General features: G+C 39.6%; 2 protein-coding genes across 2 annotated transcripts in view; both read right to left on the reverse strand.

The window, feature by feature from the left end:
- LOC138040046 (tetratricopeptide repeat protein 28-like) overlaps positions 1-12,081 on the reverse strand; it is a 50,511-nt gene extending 38,430 nt beyond the window's left edge. Inside the window, 3 exon segments of the mRNA XM_068885840.1 lie at positions 7,414-9,292; positions 11,469-11,543; positions 11,946-12,081. Of these exon segments, the coding sequence (XP_068741941.1) occupies positions 7,414-9,220 (1,807 nt within the window). The 5' untranslated portion in view covers positions 9,221-9,292; positions 11,469-11,543; positions 11,946-12,081.
- A 7,429-nt stretch (positions 12,082-19,510) lies between these two features.
- The window catches only part of LOC138042746 (octopamine receptor beta-1R-like), a 1,283-nt gene continuing 793 nt past the window's right edge, over positions 19,511-20,000 (reverse strand). The window contains exon 1 of the mRNA XM_068888735.1: positions 19,511-20,000. This exon is cut by the window's right edge and continues 793 nt beyond it. Within this exon, the coding sequence (XP_068744836.1) occupies positions 19,662-20,000 (339 nt within the window). The 3' untranslated portion in view covers positions 19,511-19,661.

Raw genomic sequence — 20,000 nt, forward strand, 5'->3', positions numbered from 1 at the left:
GCAACTGAATAATGCTTGATAACCCCATTCAGCTCTCCAATCGTGTATACTGTCTTCCGTACAATGGGCTTCTTTAATAAAATACATCGACATATTTTTGCGTTTGAGCCAGTTGAAAATGTCTCGTCTCTTAATAAGCCTGTCTCCTAGTCCCCGCGTGTTAATCGATCCTATTCTGAGATCCATTTTTCTCGCATATTTTGTGAAAGAAAATTGGATCGAAGGCGCTCGAGTGCATTATTGAAATAAACCTTAAAGGTGTAAGCTAGAAAAACAAAACAAAAATACATAAATAAACATATCTACTCATAAACACACTTAAAACCAATAATATGTGAAGACTGCTGAAGGAATACGGTAGCATTTGTTACCTTGCTCGTGTTTTCCATTTCTAAGCCGCCCAATATTACTTTAATCTAGATGTTGCAAAGGCCGAATCTATCAGGCTTCATTTAAAATAAACAAAAGACAGTCAAAACTATAGCCAAATTAAGCTTACAAATCAAGTTCGTTACCTACAGGCCAGAATTTTCCTCTGGTGAACAGCTTATCGGGCTCTGCCTTGCTAAATGAAGCCACGATGTTGTTTCGCCTGGCCTTCTTAAAAGTGTCCATTTGTGCTCTTCGCCGCTCCACAATCTGAAAGGGCAGATCTTGATACATCTTATAATTGGTTTCTGGTAATCGCAAGCCTAAAGCAGTCTTGTATTTCTTTGTCTCTGGTACAGTTTCTGGGTCGATTAAGAGCGATTTACGTGGTTTTTGGTTCCTCCTCTTTTCCGTCTATATATTCTTTACCAAAGTTTGGGCACCGAGACCAAGCCGCCGAACGGATTCACCGAAGGGGAAGGGCCATAAAGTCGCTCCCAAGTCTTCGATCGCCTCGAAATTCCACGTAGATCACGGACGATACCTCCGCTGCCCATTTGTCTTCTTCATTTGAACCGCTTGTACACTGAGAAGGAATTAAGGGCAGCCAAACTCTGCAAACATTTGCTTCGAAAGCCATCGAATTCGGCTTTTATTCGTTGGAAGACTAAGCCTAAGACAGTTGGGAGAACGCTTAGCGACCCGCGATTGGTCAATGAGCACAGTGGTGACCAATCGTGAGTCACGGCTGTTCGCGACTTTGTTTGTGCTTTGAAGGCTTCTTTTCCAACAAGACAACGTTTTGGTGAACGGCTTTTGGAGCCACAGGTAGCCACTCCTATCACTGCATGGTGACTTTAGTGGTGGCTTTCCACTTTTTTATTTAATCTGTATAGCTATGGCTTTTAATACCAGGGGCGGATCTAGCATTTTTTGAAAGTGGGGGCTGAACAAGAATACTAATCAGCGCGCGTTAGCGCGCCTCGGTAGCGCCTTAGGCGCTACTTTCTAGGGGGGTCTGGGGGCATGGCCCCCCAGAAAATTTTGAAAATTGGGGTACTCTTACATGCAATCTGGTGCAATCTGGAAAGTAAAATATCAGGATTCCATATTGAATAAAATTATAAGTTGTGGTTATAAATAATGATGCATGGTTTGTGACTCTTCGCTCCAAAGTCACAACAGTCTTGGAAGAAACGAATGAAGTGTCTGTATACCACAAGTGCGCAGGATGGTGATCTTTCACCACGTTAATATGCCTGTATGCCTCAATAACATCCAATGTCGAACCCTGTAACGAAAGTCCTACCCTGAATCCAAAAAGATGCTTGGCAGTGTAAAAGCCAGCAATGAACACAGGGTTCTTGATTTGATGGAACAGCACATAAGCACGTACGTGTCACAATGTTATTCTCATTGTACCTAACCAAAATATATATAATTATATATCTAGACATAAAGATTTTACGTTGTTACAGTCTCTGTAAAAGAGGTTGACTGTAGACAAGTAATTCTCATCCAGTGTTCTTCGTCATTTCAAAAGGATAACATTAACGCCGGTAACGTTGAAAGCTTTTTCGCACAACTTTGGTCATACTATTAGCGAAAAATCATGCTTTAGCTAAAAAAATCAAAAGCTCCAACAGACTGCTTACAAAGTTATAAAATTATTGTATATTTTGACAAAAAATAGTTCTCCGACGAACCGCGGCCCCCTCGGCCCCCCCCTAAATCCGCCCCTGAATACCCGTTGAACGAAGCGCTGATTGCCGGAGCGAGGGAAGTAAATGGTTCGCCGTGGGGCTTTCACTGTTATCAGCGCTTTATAGCACAGGAAACTATGACATGTAAATGAGTTTTCCCTTATTCTCCACATTTCAGACCACAACGTCATTTTGGACAGCTCCCAAGCCAACAACGCTCTCATCTGGATTGGGAACGTTCGTGGCGATGGCGGGTATCACTGAGAAATACATGCAAACCTTTTGAAACCAGGGCTTTGTCGTCTCTTTGGGATAGTATCCACACCGAAGCTATCGAAAAGGAAACACCCTTGAAAGGAAACCCTTTTGAAATCGGTGCCCATACCTACAAACTGTAGATATGTACACAATTATTACATCTAATCACTTTCCTTTCCAGGGTGCGTAATGCCTCGTGTTTTAATAACGCTTTTCGTTTTCGAAACTTTTTTGTAACATTTTTCAAAGAAATAAATATTAAACTACAGATCTCTACCTTCACAAACTTATTTTATATGTGCGTTTGGAAGACATATTATTATGCATTTTGTAAAACTGACCATATTTATGATTTCTAATCAAGTTATAAGATAAGCAAATGAAGAGTGAGTTGTCTTATCCAACGTTAGATGGTTTCCTTACTTACTTGACCCATAAAGGCGCTGTTACACTCGGCAATTTTTCCAGCAACTTGTCTCTCAATTTTGTTTCGACAAGAGTTCTCACACTGCAAAGCTATTCGCTTGACGTCTATTACACTGGGCAACGTTTCCTGCAATTTGTCTCGCTTTCGATGATCTCATGAGGTTAAAGGAACATTTCACTGGCTGATGACGCAATCCGTTGCGACACAAGTTGCAGGGCAGATTTCACAGCACGCATCGCTTGAAACCTTCGTTGCTAATTTGCGTAAACCAATGCGCAAAGTAGCAATGGATTTTACTTTTCGCGAAGGGTTTTGCAATTTGTCTCACCTTGTTTTTGGCAGTGGTAAAGTGTGCAACTTGCAACTTGTCTCGTTATTGCATGAAAAATCGCAAAATGCAACAGAGCCTTACATTAAATTAGAGTTTCAGTTTAAAACGTAAGTTAAACATTCAGTTGCGTTACATGACCAAGGTCTCCAAATACCACCAGTTTTACCCTTGCGACGGAAATGGTCTAAATTAAAGACCATAGTATAGGCTGCCTGTAGCCTTTTGTTCCCTTGAGGCTCAAACCAAAAGTTTCAACCAACTGTACTATTTGGAAGGATTGAATCTACCCCAACTGTTTCACATAACATCAAATGTTATGGTACCAAATGAGACACCAATCATTTCTTAACAAGGTGCGCTCATTAATGTGACGTAAAAGTTTATCATAGCAACGAAAATGCCTTCTAAAAAATGCCCTATATTTTGTCTTCAAAAGCTTGTATCTCAGAAACGAACTCCGTGACCCCCATTTTTTATTGCTCAAAAGTGGTTAGCAAGCTAAGATAAAAAGTGAAAGAAAAGATAAAACTCTTTGCAAAGGTATAAAAAATTCTCTGCAGCGGATTTAGAGCCACCTTAAAATTTTCCAGTTGTGAAGGTGGCTATGAATATGCTCCAGAGATTGTTTTCTAACTTTGCAGCCGATTTGTTAGTTCCCTATATAACTATTATTCCAAGAATTGAACTACTTTCGAATGCAAACACATTCTTTCACTTTGCTTAAAAACACCACCGATAACTCGAGGGAGTAAGCCCTACAAAGAATTTGGAAATTTATTAAGAAAAGAAAAACGTCTTCTTTATTCCTGATGATTTCATTCATTTGTTACGCAGAAGAACAGGAAAAAAAATTTCACCCGTCGTTTCCCTTCTATTTTGTGATCTTTGAATGTTGCAAATGACACATCTCTTTTCCTTACCACGGTAAAAGTCTGATGTTAAGGGTCATCAGCAAAAGTGTTTTTTTTCTTTTCTTTCGAAACTGGCTTACACTCATACAACAAAAACAGTTTCAAAGAACTAAATAAAACATCATTTTTAGCAACTCAACTATAGCACTATGATTTTGATCGCCATTCGAGCAACACTGACCGTTGAGATTATATGAGAAACGAAGTATAAAAATAACGGGTAAAACTAGCATTCTACTATAGATCTAAGCTTTCTGTCATAATTTTACTTACAATAATCTCAGTCTGTTGGTTTAGTTAAAGCAGTAAACTTCTACTAAACCTTTGGAGCTTGTTCTACTGGTAAAACCATGATTGTTAACCCGTTCTACTTTTGTTTTTACAAGTTCGGCAATCACTAAAGTGTCCGGCTCTGCTAGGTTGTCTTCTAGCATCTTTGACATCGATTCTGGAAAAAGAGAAAAATAAATAAAACAGCTCTAAATATAGCTGGTTCTTTTGAGCATACACAATGCGCCGATGCGAATGGCTACCTGCAGGACGATGCTGTCTTCGAATTCCTTACAAAAGATGACGTTTAGAGATCTATGGGAGATTCATAGAACGGAAACACCAAAAGAGACATCACGAGGTGATAAATAACCCATCTTCAGAAAAGGCTGAACGAAAACAGTTTTTCCACCAATGTGAAGTGTATCCTTTAAATATGCTACTGTGCATGCGTGATAAGCATGTGGAAATTACATTTATGACAAAAGCGTGTTAGAGGAAACTTTGAATTGTTTACACTACGAACCTACGATAATAGACAAATCTGTTGGGAAGGCTAGCACGTTTGACGTCTTCATTCCTTCTCTTCCCTCCCTCCTCATTCAATGTTGTGCAAAGCTGAATGGTTTTAGTGGGAAATTGTTGAGTTACCCTCCAACATTGAATAGAAGGGAGGGGTCTATATAAGAAAAGGTGAAACTATTTCTTTTGCGCTTTAACAGAAGCGGGTTGATAGACTGTAAAGACTGTAAAGTCGCATTCGCATTTTTTCAAACTGGCTGTCGCAATTGTCCCTGTCGAGTCGGGAGTCAGTAGCCCTTTGACTTGTTCAAATGAGGATTTGAACATCGCTTCTAAAGAAGCTTTTTTCTTAGCCAATCCTTCGAATTTTGCGCTCATTTCATCTTTTTTCGCTTTTAGAAGGTTCTCGCTCGCGCATCTATTGTAGACTGAGTTTGCATCACTGTACGTGTTTTGAAGTTCGTTTATCCAGACTTCTTCTTTTTCTGGAGCTTCATCGCCTTCCAGTAATATGATGTAATTATCGTGCTTACCTTCAACGTCGCGCCATGCTTTGGTAAGCTCGTTGAAATTACCTTCGATGTCGCCCATATTTTCTTTCTTTGCGACCGCAGTAAAGAAGGCATTCCTCTTCCGTGTGAACTTTGCCTTTGCTGCTTTTCTTTCCTGCAGGGCTTTTGCTATTTCAGCCATTACTTTCTCTTTCAGCTTTTGTTGACAATTGATTTCGAATGTAATGATGAGCGTACGATGCGGTGATTCAAACCTTTTTATTGTATGGTTGACAATATATTGGTACGGTTCGAAATCAATTGATCTGTCCGTACGTCTTCACCATTTAGCAGTGAACTAGTTAATTAGTCTTAGTGACGTAACGCTTAATGTGCTTAATTACACTTTACAATTATCGATAATAGTTATTTAGCGATACAGTACATACAGCTATGGTGCGGTTCATTTACATAACCTTCCCAACTACTTTTGTCTATTGTAGCATCTCGTTATCATGTAATCTTAGGCCTATTTGATTCCTATCGTCAATTTTCCAATTTGAAAGTATTCTTGTTTCTGAGTTAAACTCGAACTTCACTTGCCATTTTTTTGGAAATTCCAGCGTGACATCATCGCCAACCAGCAAAAATGGCGCCCAGTGCTTTATAGAGCAATACTGCTTTGACTCTCGGAAAGATTTCATTGCTTGTTGAAGAGCTGCACTTGCGCTTTTTCCATCTACCAGGTGCTGGTAGAAGCTCCTCATGAAAAGCAACGTTACCTCGTCATCAATTGCCCAGAGTGACACCAAAACAGACCGAGCTCCAGCACACAGGAAAGCCCTTGCAATTCCCACCACTCCCTCAGACTTCACTTCCCCCCGGCCACTGTGACAACAGCTCAGCACAACTAGCCTTGCTCGAAGAGAAATTGTCTGAACATCCGACATTTTCAAAATGAAGTCTTCCCCTTTGGGGATTTGCGATTTCCGTTCGGTATTTGGGGCTAAAGCAATTTCTCCCGTTTTTGGGCATCCATGTGCTGCAATGTGAACTAAAGCAACTGATCTCATACTTTTCAGCACCTCAGCTTTCGTGGCACTTTTTCCAGTCAGCGGTGTTGTCTGCAGAAGTTGTCCAATCATCTCTACTTCTTGTTTTGCGCACGGAAGCTGTTCGAAAATGGGTTCCCCTTTCTTGTTAGTAACTTCCTTCAACCACGGATCACCTACAAGCAGTGCTCCAGTCTTACTGTGGAAGTCTTCAGGTGCACCAACGATCACATTAAAAGCAGTCAACGAGGGAACGGTGCGGATCCTGATAGATTCACTCAACGCAGAATATGGAGCCAAGCAAAATGGTCCATCGGGAACAACGATTAACTCATTTCCTTGGAGCAAGTCTGCAATTGGCCCGAGTAAGACATCATACAACGGTTGTAAAGAGTCAACGGAGGATGAAGATGGTAGAACTGCTTTCTCACTGATACATCTTTTGCTCCAAGACAGGTCATTGCGTAGTGGATCCAATGAACGATTCTCGCATCTGACACCATCCCCTACGCCGATCCCTTTCAAAATAGTTTCCATCAACAAATCAGCACTTCCATTTGCGATTTCGTTTTGTCGAAAGCTGATCTTGCTGTCTTTTCTTAGCACCCAAAACGTGATCTTGTTCTCGTCAAGTGCCACAAAAACGGCTTGTGAAGGTAAAAGCTCTAATGCAGCTATAAGAGTTTGATTCGGAGCAAGTGCAGAAAATGACTGAGAGTCAATGCCGTATTGATCTTGCAAAATATCGCTCAAAGCCTGTGCTCGACCTTTCTCAGCAGCATACAAAGCTTCTTCAATCTTTCCATTCTTCAAAAGTGTCCTCCACAGAGCAGTGTATGCCACGCGATAAGAATCACGAAAAGTTACTTTTAATTCATCTTCTGACTTCAGATTATGCCTTGTTTCATCAAAATGATTTATACTTGAACGATAACAACTGAGTGCATTACTCAAGGAACCCAACAATTCATGATCATGACCTAGCGAATACCACGCGATTCCCTCTCTTAGAAAGTCTCCAATTTCCTTGAAAATACTAAGACTGTGTTCATGGTATTCCATGGCTTCCTTAAAATAACCTAGATTGTGGTAGGCATTTCCCAGATTTACATACGCTGATCCCTCCCCATTCCTATCCCCTACTTCTTTAGCAATACTAAGACGTTTTTCGTAGTACTCAACGGCTTGTTTAATATTACCTAGACTAAGATAGGCATTTCCCAGATTTCCATAGGCTGATCCCTCCCCAGCCCTATTACCTACTTCTTTAGCAATACTAAGATGTTTTTCGTAGTACTCAATGGCTTCTTTAAAATTACCTAGATTGCGATAGGCAATTCCCAGATTTCCATAGGCTGATCCCTCCCCATCCCAATTACCTACTTCTTTAGCAATACTAAGATGCTTTTCGTAGTACTCAATGGCTTGTTTAAAATTACCTAGACTGAGATAGGCATTTCCCAGATTTCCATAGGCTGATCCCTCCCCATTCCTATCCCCTACTTCTTTACCAATACTAAGATGTTTTTCGTAGTACTCAATGGATTGTTTAAAATTACTTAGATTGCGATAGGCATTTCCCAGATTTCCATAGGTTGATCCCTCCCCAGCCCTATCCCCTACTTCTTTAGCAATACTAAGATGTTTTTCGTAGTACTCAATGGCTTGTTTAAAATTACCTAGACTAAGATAGGCATTTCCCAGATTTCCATAGGTTGATCCCTCCCCAGCCCTATTCCCTACTTCTTTAGCAATACTAAGATCTTTTTCGTAGTACTCAATGGCTTGTTTAAAATTACCTAGATTGCGATAGGCAATTCCCAGATTTCCATAGGTTGATCCCTCCCCAGCCATATCCCCTACTTCTTTAGCAATACTAAGATGTTTTTCGTAGTACTCAATGGCTTGTTTAAAATTACCTAGACTCAGATAGGCATTTCCCAGATTTCCATAGGTTGATCCCTCCCCAGCCCTATTTCCTACTTCTTTAGCAATACTAAGATCTTTTTCGTAGTACTCAATGGCTTGTTTAAAATTACCTAGACTCAGATAGGCATTTCCCAGATTTCCATAGGTTAATCCCTCCCCAGCCCTATCCCCTACTTCTTTAGCAATACTAAGATCTTTTTCGTAGTACTCAACGGCTTCTTTAAAATTACCTAGACTAAGATAGGCATTTCCCAGATTTCCATAGGCTGATCCCTCCCCAGCCCTATTACCTACTTCTTTAGCAATACTAAGATGCTTTTCGTAGTACTCAATGGCTTGTTTAAAATTACCTAGACTAAGATAGGCAATTCCCAGATTTCCATAGGCTGATCCCTCCCCAGCCCTATCCCCTACTTCTTTAGCAATACTAAGATGCTTTTCGTAGTACTCAATGGCTTCTTTAAAATTACCTAGACTAAGATAGGCATTTCCCAGATTTCCATAGGCTGATCCCTCCCCAGCCCTATTACCTACTTCTTTAGCAATACTAAGATGCTTTTCGTAGTACTCAATGGCTTGTTTAAAATTACCTAGACTAAGATAGGCAATTCCCAGATTTCCATAGGCTGATCCCTCCCCAGCCCTATTACCTACTTCTTTAGCAATACTAAGACGCTTTTCGTAGTACTCAATGGCTTGTTTAAAATTACCAAGACTAAGATAGGCATTTCCCAGATTTCCATAGGCTGATCCCTCCTCCGCCCTGCAGCCTATTTCTATGAAAATATGTAATGCTTGTGCATAAGTTTTTATGGCCTGTTGATAATCAGGTAGGTTGAGGTAAGCACCGCCGAGATGAAAATGAGCTCTTCCTTCACGATATCTGTCTCCTACACTTATCGCAATGGCAAGCTCTAGCATTCGCTGCTCTACAGTCTCTAACTTCCTATCGACCATTCTTCAATAACTAAATGACAATTAAAACTTTTTCCATGAGATGATCCAATGTCAAATCGATGTCAAATGAAGCTGGAAGGAAAGAAAGATAAAGACGCTTGATGTTTAGTCTGCTTTTTAGCTTCGAAACGAAAACGTTTTTCCCACCCTATTTCCTCCCAGGGTGATTAGTTAAGGGGTGGTATCAACGGGTTAACACGGCGGATTTGCCCTCACCTTTGCAGGAAATCAATTACGATTCTAGATGAAATAATTGATTTGTTTTCTTACAAAAAACGGCCACAGAGTTAGAGAACAGAGCGAGAAGCATAAAGTAATAAGAAGAGGTTATGGATGACTGTAGCTTACCAATATCTCCAAACCCCACCCCCCTCCCCTTTTTTTTTCACAAGTCAAACACTGAGCAAAACAGTTGTGCTTTACTTGCTTAATCGTCAAACAAATAAAATAAAATAACTCATATCGAGTTCGGCAGTTGCAAAATTTAGCATCGCATTGCCAATGAAAACCGAGTGAGCCAGAATGCTAGCACAATAGTGAAATAACGCTTTGCAAAGAACAGGAGCTATAAATGTTCCTTCAGAAAAATTGCTTCTTGAATCTTTACGCATTCATGCCACTTTGTTTTGCATTTGACTTACCAATGGCTATATGACAAAACGCGTTTCATTTAATCGGAGGTCTAAACTTCACTTATCACTAAAAACCCAGCACAATGACAACTTAAGCAAAGAAGAACTTAAGGGAAAGGACTCGTCATAAAATGTCCTATTCACTTTTTTGATCATAGTTGACTGGGCGTTCATAATAAGTTATGAATGCACGCCAAGAAAATCAGTGATTCATTGAGCAAGTTAGAGAATTTATTTGTCAGCTATTGGAGCTTTAAAATTACAAACTGTGAAACATCATAAGTCCATCACATGTAGAAAGGAATTGCATTGAGTTTGGGAAAGAACATGATACTTTATGTTTGAAGCCTTTTTGAGGGGGACGTGGGGGGGGGGGGGGCATTGAGGTCTATTAGAGACTGTAAACCCCCTTCCCCTTGTACAAACTGAATATCTGAACAAAATACTTTGTTGACGTATGCATGATATGGACTAAACTTATATTCATGTTATAGGTATTTTTGGATGCCTTGGTTGTGAATAACACATATCCTCTAGTTTGTCTTTTCGGCTTAAATGTAAGAGATCCAGATCCCCCAAAAATAAAATCGTCCCTAAGTGGATGGTAATACATCGCAACAGAGGACTTAATGTAGTTGAAGAGCACGGAAAGAAAGATTTTGCTACCAAATGCACGAGTGGTATCGATAAGGCGGAACAGCGAACTGTCACGAGAAAAGAATAGCGACAATTAAATAGTCATGTATGGATGGAGTTTTCGAATAAGTTAAAAAAACATGAAAGTGTGAGATAAAAACTCAAGTTTACCACGAAGCAGGACTTAAGCAAATATCGATCAACGCTTTACTTCTCCACTTATGAAAAACTATGACCAAAAAATCAGTTCTCCTATTATTTTGGATTTCAAAACTATGTTAACTAAACACTAAGCGACCCAAGATTTAAGCCTTGATTTCAAAAAGACACCTGTTTATTTTAACTAGAATTTTCCTTTTTAATGGTCCGCCGTTACTAACTTTGAATATTTGAGAGAGCTGGATCGAGGAGAAAATAACGACAAAGACTCATGAGTTAAAGAATGCAATGGATGTGTACGAGGCTTTAGTTAATTAATATGCAGCATGGGAGTTTCGGGCTTTCAGACTTTTAAACTAGTGTTTTGCATCTAAAACGGCCTGCGTTTTAAGCTGGTGAGTAAATGACGTCACTTTCCCTAGATCCAACCCTCTGAGGTCCCATCGGTTAGTTTTGAACGTGAGTATTGGCGGACCGTGAAATCCAAAATTTACACTCAAAGTAAACAGCCTTTGGATAAATATCCAAGCTCAAAATTTTGCCAGTGAGGTGTTAAGCAAACACACTGAAATCTGAAGAAAACAGAAATGATTTTTTGATTATAGTGGCACTTTATCTGCAGCGCGCTTGAAACTTTTGTTCAATTCAAACAAGCGTAACGGTTGTTTTGTAAAGCCTGCAGGTCTAGGATATTGTTAATTCGTCCTGAATTTTAATCAGCCGTTGGCGAACCGGTACAGTCAAGCACACAGCGCTAGTTTCAATACTCTTGAAGTATTAAAGTATTTACAATCATTAGGATGAACTTGAAAATTACTGACCTTTTTTCCTCAGTGAGTCACTCAGAAAGACACAGCATAGTAATTAGAGCGCGACCAAAGAACGAAATCTGCAGTCTGATTTAAAAAAAAAAGGAAAAAAAAGCAAAAAAGAAACACGAATAACAAAATGGAAATACTCTTTTTTCTTGGAATGGTCCGTACCTCACAAATTACTTTCTTTGCCTCACTGTACTAGAAAGATACATTTCGTTTCCGTTCCTTTGTCACAGTGTGAAACTAATATAAAACATTTAGCATGAATTAAACTTTAAAAAAAGAAACTATAACAAGCTGTAATGGTGTCAAAGCAAAACGCACGCATTTTTTTTTTTAAATCGAGTTCTAAGATATAGTGATGTAGTGACAAGAATTTTTTTTGATAAGCTTAGCAAACAGAAGAGCATTTCTTGAGCCAACCTAATCTCAATTAACAATCTGACCATAGAATTGATTTCTCCTATGGAGCACTTAACTTACCTTTTGCAAATAATTTAAAAGACTGCGTTTAAACAATACAGAGATTACAGCAGAACAAGAAAACAGCAGTTTGGGAGAGTCGTGTTTACTTGGCGAAGGCACAGAAAGTGATTTGTTCAGTTGCAGTTTTGAATATATAGCGGAAATCATTCTATTATCAGCTCTGTGATATCACGTTGTTTTGACTCCAGCATTATCACAAATAAACGGAAAATGAAATTACGCCCAGTAAAGATAAAAGAAAAAAAGTCTCCGGCTTTAACAGTACCCGACGATTTAGATAATTGTGAGCCTTACTGCCATTAAACATGCACAGCTAACTAAACCAGCACGCTTATTTATTCTGCTCTCAGAGCTTTACGGCAGGGGAAGCATCGAAAACCAAGCACTCGAAAACGAAGAACATAGCACGAAGCACACAAAAGGTCGAAATCGAAATAAGCACCCTAAGTCGAAAACGAAGCGGAATCCCAACTCGAAAACGAAGCACCCAATTTTCCATTAGAAGATCGCTTTGGCCATAGGCAAAAACCAAATCTGTTCTTGTTGATCAGAATAAAAATCAACTTTCTACTAAAGATCGTTTTTCTGCTGTTTCTTACCATATCTTCGAGTTTAGGAAGTTGGGTAGGCAGCAGAAAATCACTATGGTCTTTAAATCCTTAAATGGTCTTACACCCGAGTATTGAAGCGATGTATTTATCTATAGATCTGACGCGGCTACTAAATATTCACCGAGGGACACCGTGAACAAACTTGCTGTTCCAATACCATTTTTTTGGAAGACAGTTTTAGGTATGGTGGTGCGGTGCGGTGCGGTGCTTTGATCTGGTGTCTGATTCATTAGATGTTTTACTTCCTGTGATCACGAAAATAGTAAATGCACCTTTGTCTATTGCACACTTCCCTTCCGAGCGGAAGGAAGCGATCGTAAACCCTTTGCTTAAAAAGGGCGCCAAGGACTCTGCTTACAAGAACTTGCGACCACTCAGCAATCTATTATTTGTATCCAAGATTACTGAGAGGGCAGTATTTGACCAGTTGTACACCCGCGTTACAGATAATGAACTATTTCCTGTATTTGCAGTCGGCTTATAGGAAATCACACAGTACTGAGACGGCGCTGCTTAAAATAGTTAAAGACACCCTTCTTAACGACATCCTGATTGACATGAATCGCCAGCACGTGTCTTTGCTGGTATTGCTTGATTAAGCGCAGCATTTGATACGGTTGACCACGCCATACTCTTGCGGCGCCTAGAAACGTCGTTTGGTGTCACAGGAGATGTTCTCAAATGGTTCGCCTCCTACTTGTCTGGTCGCTCTCAGCGTGTTGCGGTCAATGGAGAACTGTCAGACAGATCTCACCTATCATTCGGTGTTCCTCAAGGGTCATGTAGGACCGCTGCTCTTTTCTGTCTATGCTAGTAAGCTGTTTGAAGTTATTAAAACCTATCAACCAAAAATCCATGCATATGCAGACGACACTCAGCCCCGGTTTATGATTATGCAGGAAATATAGATCTTAACAATTGTTACTGAATTGGGGGTAACCACTCATTTTTCAAAGATAATTGATGAATAATATGCGCAAAAACCTTTAAAATACAAAGCAATGTATGGCATTCTTTCTCAATTGAAGCTTAATTATCTCCGAAAAATGCGTGGGTACCCTCAATTTTCTTTTTGGATACCGAGATCACTTGCTAAATTCTGCTGTCTCCGTATATTTTTGAACCGCGCAAAGATATCCCTGTATTAATAAGCACCTATTCAAAGGTATTTTTGCCCCCGTTTATGATTATGCAGGAAACATGGATCTTAATAATTGTTACTGAATTGGGGGTAACCACTCATTTTTCAAAGATAATTGATGAATAATATGTGTAAAAACCTTTAAAATACAAAGCAATGTATGGCATTCTTTCTCAATTGAAGCTTAATTATCTCTGAAAAATGCGTGGTTGAACAGCGCAAAGATATCCCTGTATCAATAAGCACCAGCTATAAGAAATCCGAGTATCTCGAGATGCGTATACCGTATGCGAAATAACAATAGTAGGCACCGTCCATAAGCGATTACGGTGAGAAATTTCTAGGTATATAATGCGAAGGCGTACATGAAGCGAAACTGCATCTTCACCTCAATTTCATGCAATTGCACCAAGCTGTGGGTTGTCCGTCACGTCTTTCGCACCGTGTTAATAGTTTGGTTCCTCTCTTCGTTTTCAATTCAATAACTGGGTAATAGATTTTAACAGCGACAAGCGCAAGGCTATGTCCAGTCTGCGGCGGTCAGTACATTTTTACCCAAAGAAGTTACTTCAAGCTGTGATATGAGGTCACAAAATCGTGCAGAATAACGCTCAGAAAGGCAGCCAAAGAGAAAGCAATTTGAAAGGCTGCTGAACCATCATCATCAGTGGAAAAGGTTTTGGAAAAGTAATGCAAAAATAACTACTACCCAGTTTTATAATAAACCACTTTATTTCCAAGTTATGTTTATTAAAATTTGAATTTTACGCAAAACAAAACGAAAGATGCGATCACGCGATAAGTGGAAAAGAAAAGAAAAAATGAAATCGGCCTCGATTTTCAACGGAATGAAATCCAAGCTCGATTGAAATCGCTCTCGATTTGTTGAGGTCGATAAGAAGTGAGCTCGAAAAATAACGATGTCAAAACGATCCGAGGGCTAGTTACGTTGTTATCTTTTTTTTACATTTTGCTAATGCACACGCGTTCTGTAGTTTGATTAGTAGTTCGCTTACCGCATGAAGGAAACGAAGAAAAAAAGTTAAAAATAAATGTCGTTTTTTTTCCCTTTCCAATGGTGGAGCTACGAGATCAAGAGGATAACCGCATATGGCTTCGTGGCCGATTAATGCCTCTCTCACTGCATCGAATGTAGGAAGGTTCGAACCAAAAGGAGGACCCCAAACAGACTTTTTAAAATCTTTTACACAGTTTGCTAATGCGCATGTGTTCTGTACCATCGTTTGATGACTGTGCTTACCACATGAAGAAAACGAAAGAAAAGGTTGCAAAATAAATATTATAGCATTTTCTTTCTTTCAAACGGCGAAGCTACAAATAAGTCCACTTTTCTCACAAACTCAAATTGCCCCTGTTCGACACTTCCTGCCCCGCGTGATTGTCATAGCCCGTCGTTTTTTCTGACACAGCTGCGGTTTTCCCCTTAGTTTGGAATTCCTTCAAGACCTCAATATGTGGGCACACTTCGTAGATTCCTCGGATGACGTGAAGTTATTTGTACGTCCTTTTAAACTCTTAATCCTAATGCTTTTGAGCCACCAATTAAGGGTCCACTGGAATGCGATACCGGATCATTTCATTTAAAGACTCGTTTTGGTTCATACTTGAAAAAACTTTTCCAGCACATTTTAGAGGATTCAACTGCTTGCAATTATAAATAGTTGATAAAGTCAAACGCTAGCACACTTATTTAAGATATAGTAAATGGATGTTAGCGTAATACTGGAAAAAATGTTGTGGTTGTTATAAATACTTTTACTTAAAATATTAGACGAGCAACGGGAAAATAACAGAAAAAAATGAAATCTAATATGTTACTTCGAGGTTATTTAGATATATCCTGGAAATCTAACCCCTTAGACAATATTACTTATAATAACTTCCCCAGGCATGGCCTCTGAGTCCACTGAGGTCTCTTTGGCACCTCACGGCTTGAATGAAAGGAAGGAATTTCATTCAAAAAACAGAATTTGTTATAATTACTTCCCTCTCCCATATTTACCGTTCCTGTATGATTAATCGTTCGACTAAGGCCCTTTTCTTGGATTTTGTCAGACATTTGGTGTTGGGTGAACTCAAGGCGCGTTTACTCGACAGATGAAAAATGGCACGCGTCCGATAAAACGTGGAACGGTTCCAATCATTTTTGTAAAGAAACAGTGAACTTTTATCCGTTACGCTACGGGACCATGGGCGCCTATGGTCCCGCAGCGGAACGGATAAAAGTTCACTGTTCCTTTACAAAAATGATTGGAACCGTTCGACGTTTTATCGGATTCGTGCCATTTTTTCTCTGTCGTGTAAACGCGCCTTCAGAGGCTTAAGTTGCCTGATGAGTGTGGTCACTTTGTGACTATACGAAACAGAACTGTCGCAAAACGAGATGTGAATAACTTGTTAATTATAACCCCGGAACTAGGTTAATTTAATATATATCTCTTTTTATATGGGACTGTATATTTGACATGTATTTGAAATATTGATAAGTAGTTTTTAAGGAGAGCAGAAGGAACTTTTAGGAAGTGTCGATCGAGAATAATACAATTTGCTATCAGCAATAAAATTTCCGAGATGAAAACATCATAAATTTTGCGCCACGAATATAACAAGTTACCATCAGCGAAAAACAGGTCAATTTTTCAAATTTTTCTATATCGTACTTTTGGTCGTACAAGTAAAACCGAAAAATCGAAAGTGACATCGATTTTAGCGGCCGCCTGTGATCAAGTTACCTTGCGTCCCGAGGGGGGAGGGGGGGACTCCCGTCGGAAATTTTGAATTTAACCCCTGAAGGAGACCATCTGGGCGTGGTTCAAGCTTTTTGTGACCCCTAAAGGAGACCAATCTGGGCGTGGCTTAAGCAAATTTTGACCCCCTAAAAACAAGTTAAAAAGAAAATTTGACTTCTGTTTCTCTTCGCGGAACCCTAAATGAGACCTTGGCGGCTTAAAATATTGGCGCTTTGCTCGGAACACCCTAAGCGAGACCAAAATCTAAAATTTACACTCCTAAGCGAGACGACGAGCATCCCCGCCTGTTCCCCCCCCCCCCCCCCCCCGGGTCTTGCGTGTTTAATACTGACAACTCACGAAACAAAGGATGCACCTGAGACAAAATGACGCCAAGACACCGGGTTTTTGTTAGTTTGCTTTTTTTTTCTTTCAAGTGTTATAAAGTTCGACAAGATACATGTGCGAATTTAACACAAAGATCACAATCGTTGATGCTAGTCCAAGTGTGCGCTGAAGTGAAGCTCCTCCGAATGAGCGGGTTAGTACTTGGATGGGGGACCGCTGCGAAGTCCCCGTGACGGCGATAGCTAGCTCGTTTTTTTAAACTCTATTTCATTTTTGTTTACTTTGTTTGGCCGTTGAAAGCTATTTTGTTTCATAGTATATCAAAACGGCTGAACAAACTGGTTCCCAAGAAATACTCAGTTCTAATGAAGTATTCGTTCTATGCAAAATAATGTTCACAGTGGAACACACAAGTACGAAGCAAGATCTAGAAATAACGTAGAAAATTCTCCTTACCTTTAACGCTTGCCTTTCTCAAAGAAAAAGCATCTGTCCACTTTATCGAATAAATTAATACTGTGTCAATCATGGCGGACGGAAAGATTCCACAGCAAATCTTTGTTTCCATCTAGATAGCGGAAGTACGTCACGGTGGCCGAGTAGTCTAACGCGCTCGCAGATAGTCGTGAAGGTTGGGTAAAGTATACGAGTTCTAATCGCGGCAGGATTGTTTGAAAATACGGAAGGGTATAAAAGTAAATTCACGCGATCGGAACTTAATTCAATATCCGTGGGGTATGCACATTTGTGACCACCAACGAAAAAAAGACAGTCGACTGGTTCTAATTATGTTTCCCTCATGATTTAACCTTTATTCAATTTAAGATAATATCTCAATTTAGATAGATATATAGATACTTATAATTATCTTTCTTTTTATCTTTCCCTAATCTTGTTCAATTTCTAAACGATTTCTCAGATAAACAGAACTACTTGCCTAATATTCTGAATGAATAATGGGGTTAGATAGAAAAAATACCCTTGATTATTGTAGTGCTCAGAAGATTTTTCAACCCAATTCCGCAACGTAACATTTGCCTGTTCGTTTCTGGAACGAGGAATATGTTGGAAGAGCTAGTTGGTCAAAATTAGCAAAATTACATGAAGTCCAATAGCGCAGTGCTGCAAGACAGATAAATTCTTAGATCGGATCAGTTTGAAAAAACACTCTCTAAATTCTTATTTCAAATACACTCTATTTCTTATAACAACGTTCAGACTGAGATTAACCAAATTTTAAGAACACACTAAGAACATACCCAAACTGAGAATCAGTTTAAGAACTTCACGTCGTTACTTTGCAAATTTGTTCCTATCGCATGACACACAGAAGAGCAACTCAGTTTGTAGTCGAACTTCGCATACCAAACAAGTTAAGGGAGAGTATCACGCCAGGTATTGCGCATGTTCTAGACGTAGCGAATGTTACCGTTTATAAGCCAATCGGAAGCGACGTATCACGCCAGGTATTGCGCATGTTCTAGACGTAGCGAATGTTACCGTTTATAAGCCAATCGGAAGCGACGTTATAATTCGTGCAGGAAATTTAAACGTGCGCGTGAAAATTTCGCTCAGCCTTTAGCTCATCAGTGATCGTTTAATAATCTAGAAATTTTTACAAGTACGTGAAATTTCCCGTACGAATTGTAACACCGCTTCAGATTGGCTTCTAAACGGTGACATTCGCTTCAGCTAGAACATGCGCAATAGGGTGATACTCTCCCTTTAAGAACATATTTAAGAACATTTTCAGGCTCAAATCGAAAAAAAATTGACAACTTTCAGCTTCAGCCTCCAAATCAGAATTCCTTATAAAAAAAAGAGTATAAGGACCAAACTACCCATCCTTAGGTTCCCACCTTACTCAAAACTTACAGGTGATAGATTTTAGGCCTCAGTTTAAGTGCTACTATGACCAAAAAAATAAAATCCCTTTTCCTTTGGATTTCAAAACTATGTTAACTAAACACTAAGCTAAGTGACCCAAGTTTTAAGCCTTGATTTAAAAGAGACACCTGTTTATTTTCCTATTTAATGGTCCACCATTACTAACTTTAAAATCTTGAGAGAGCTGGATCTAGGAGGAAATGACGTCTAAGAGTCACTAGTTTAAGAATGCAATGCGCGTATACGGCGCGGCTGAATTCACTTATATGCAGCACAGGGGTTTCGGGCTTCCAGACTTTTAAACTAACGTTTTGCATTTATAACAAGCTGCACTTACACGTTGAAATTTAAGCTACTAACTAAATGATGTCATTATTCCCTAGATCCAACCCTCTGGGGCCCCATCGGTTAGTTTTGAACACCAGTAATGGCCGACCGTTAAATTCAAAACTTACACTCAAAGTAAACAGTCTTTGCATAAAAATTAAAGCTCAAAATGATGCCAGTCAGGTGTTAAGACAACAGACTTTCAAAATCTGAAGAAAGTTTTATCACAGTAGCACTTTAAGACCGGTACCTGCAAATTCAAAGGTACTTTTGCACTGTTTATGAATATGCGGGAAAAGCAGATCTTAACAAGTGTTATTGAAATCCAAAAAGAAAATTGGGGGTAACCACACATTTTATCCCGAAGATAATTAATCAACAATATTTTTAAAATGCTTGAAAGCAATGTGCGGCGTTCTTTCCCAAATTGAGGCTTAATTATCTCTGAAAAATGCATGGTTACCGCCAATTTTCTTTTTGGATACCAAGAGCACTTGCTAAGTTCTGTTTCTATGCATAGGTTTAACCACGCAAAAATATCCCTGCACCTGTAAGCACTACCGTTAGTACACCAGAGTATCTCGAGATGCGCAGAACGTATGCGCAATAACAATAGTAGGCACCGTCGTAAGTGGACTGAATTTTCTAGTCACTGGTTGGTGTCAGGGTTGTATCGGCGACCAAACATTCTTTTAATTGAAATCCTGATATCCCTTCTGCGCCAACAATAGATAACTGGGTTTAATATTGCCGGTAAAAGAACAGCAGTATGGGAAGCGAACCACAGTACTGTAACAACACGTCCGCGCGAATTGTAAAACTTACGTGCAGTGAAAGTTGCTATCAGAGGCAGGTTGCACGCAATTAGGATACCGGTGATGAGAAAAATAGTCTTAGTCGCTTTAGAGTCGCGAGCCGCTCTCGCAACTGTTTGCAGTTCTCTGTGGTTACTTTCAGTAGTTGTTTGTAAAAAGGTTGGAACGGGCAC

The sequence above is a fragment of the Montipora capricornis genome, chromosome 3, assembly GCF_036669925.1.
Source record: "Montipora capricornis isolate CH-2021 chromosome 3, ASM3666992v2, whole genome shotgun sequence".
Taxonomy (NCBI): domain Eukaryota; kingdom Metazoa; phylum Cnidaria; class Anthozoa; order Scleractinia; family Acroporidae; genus Montipora; species Montipora capricornis.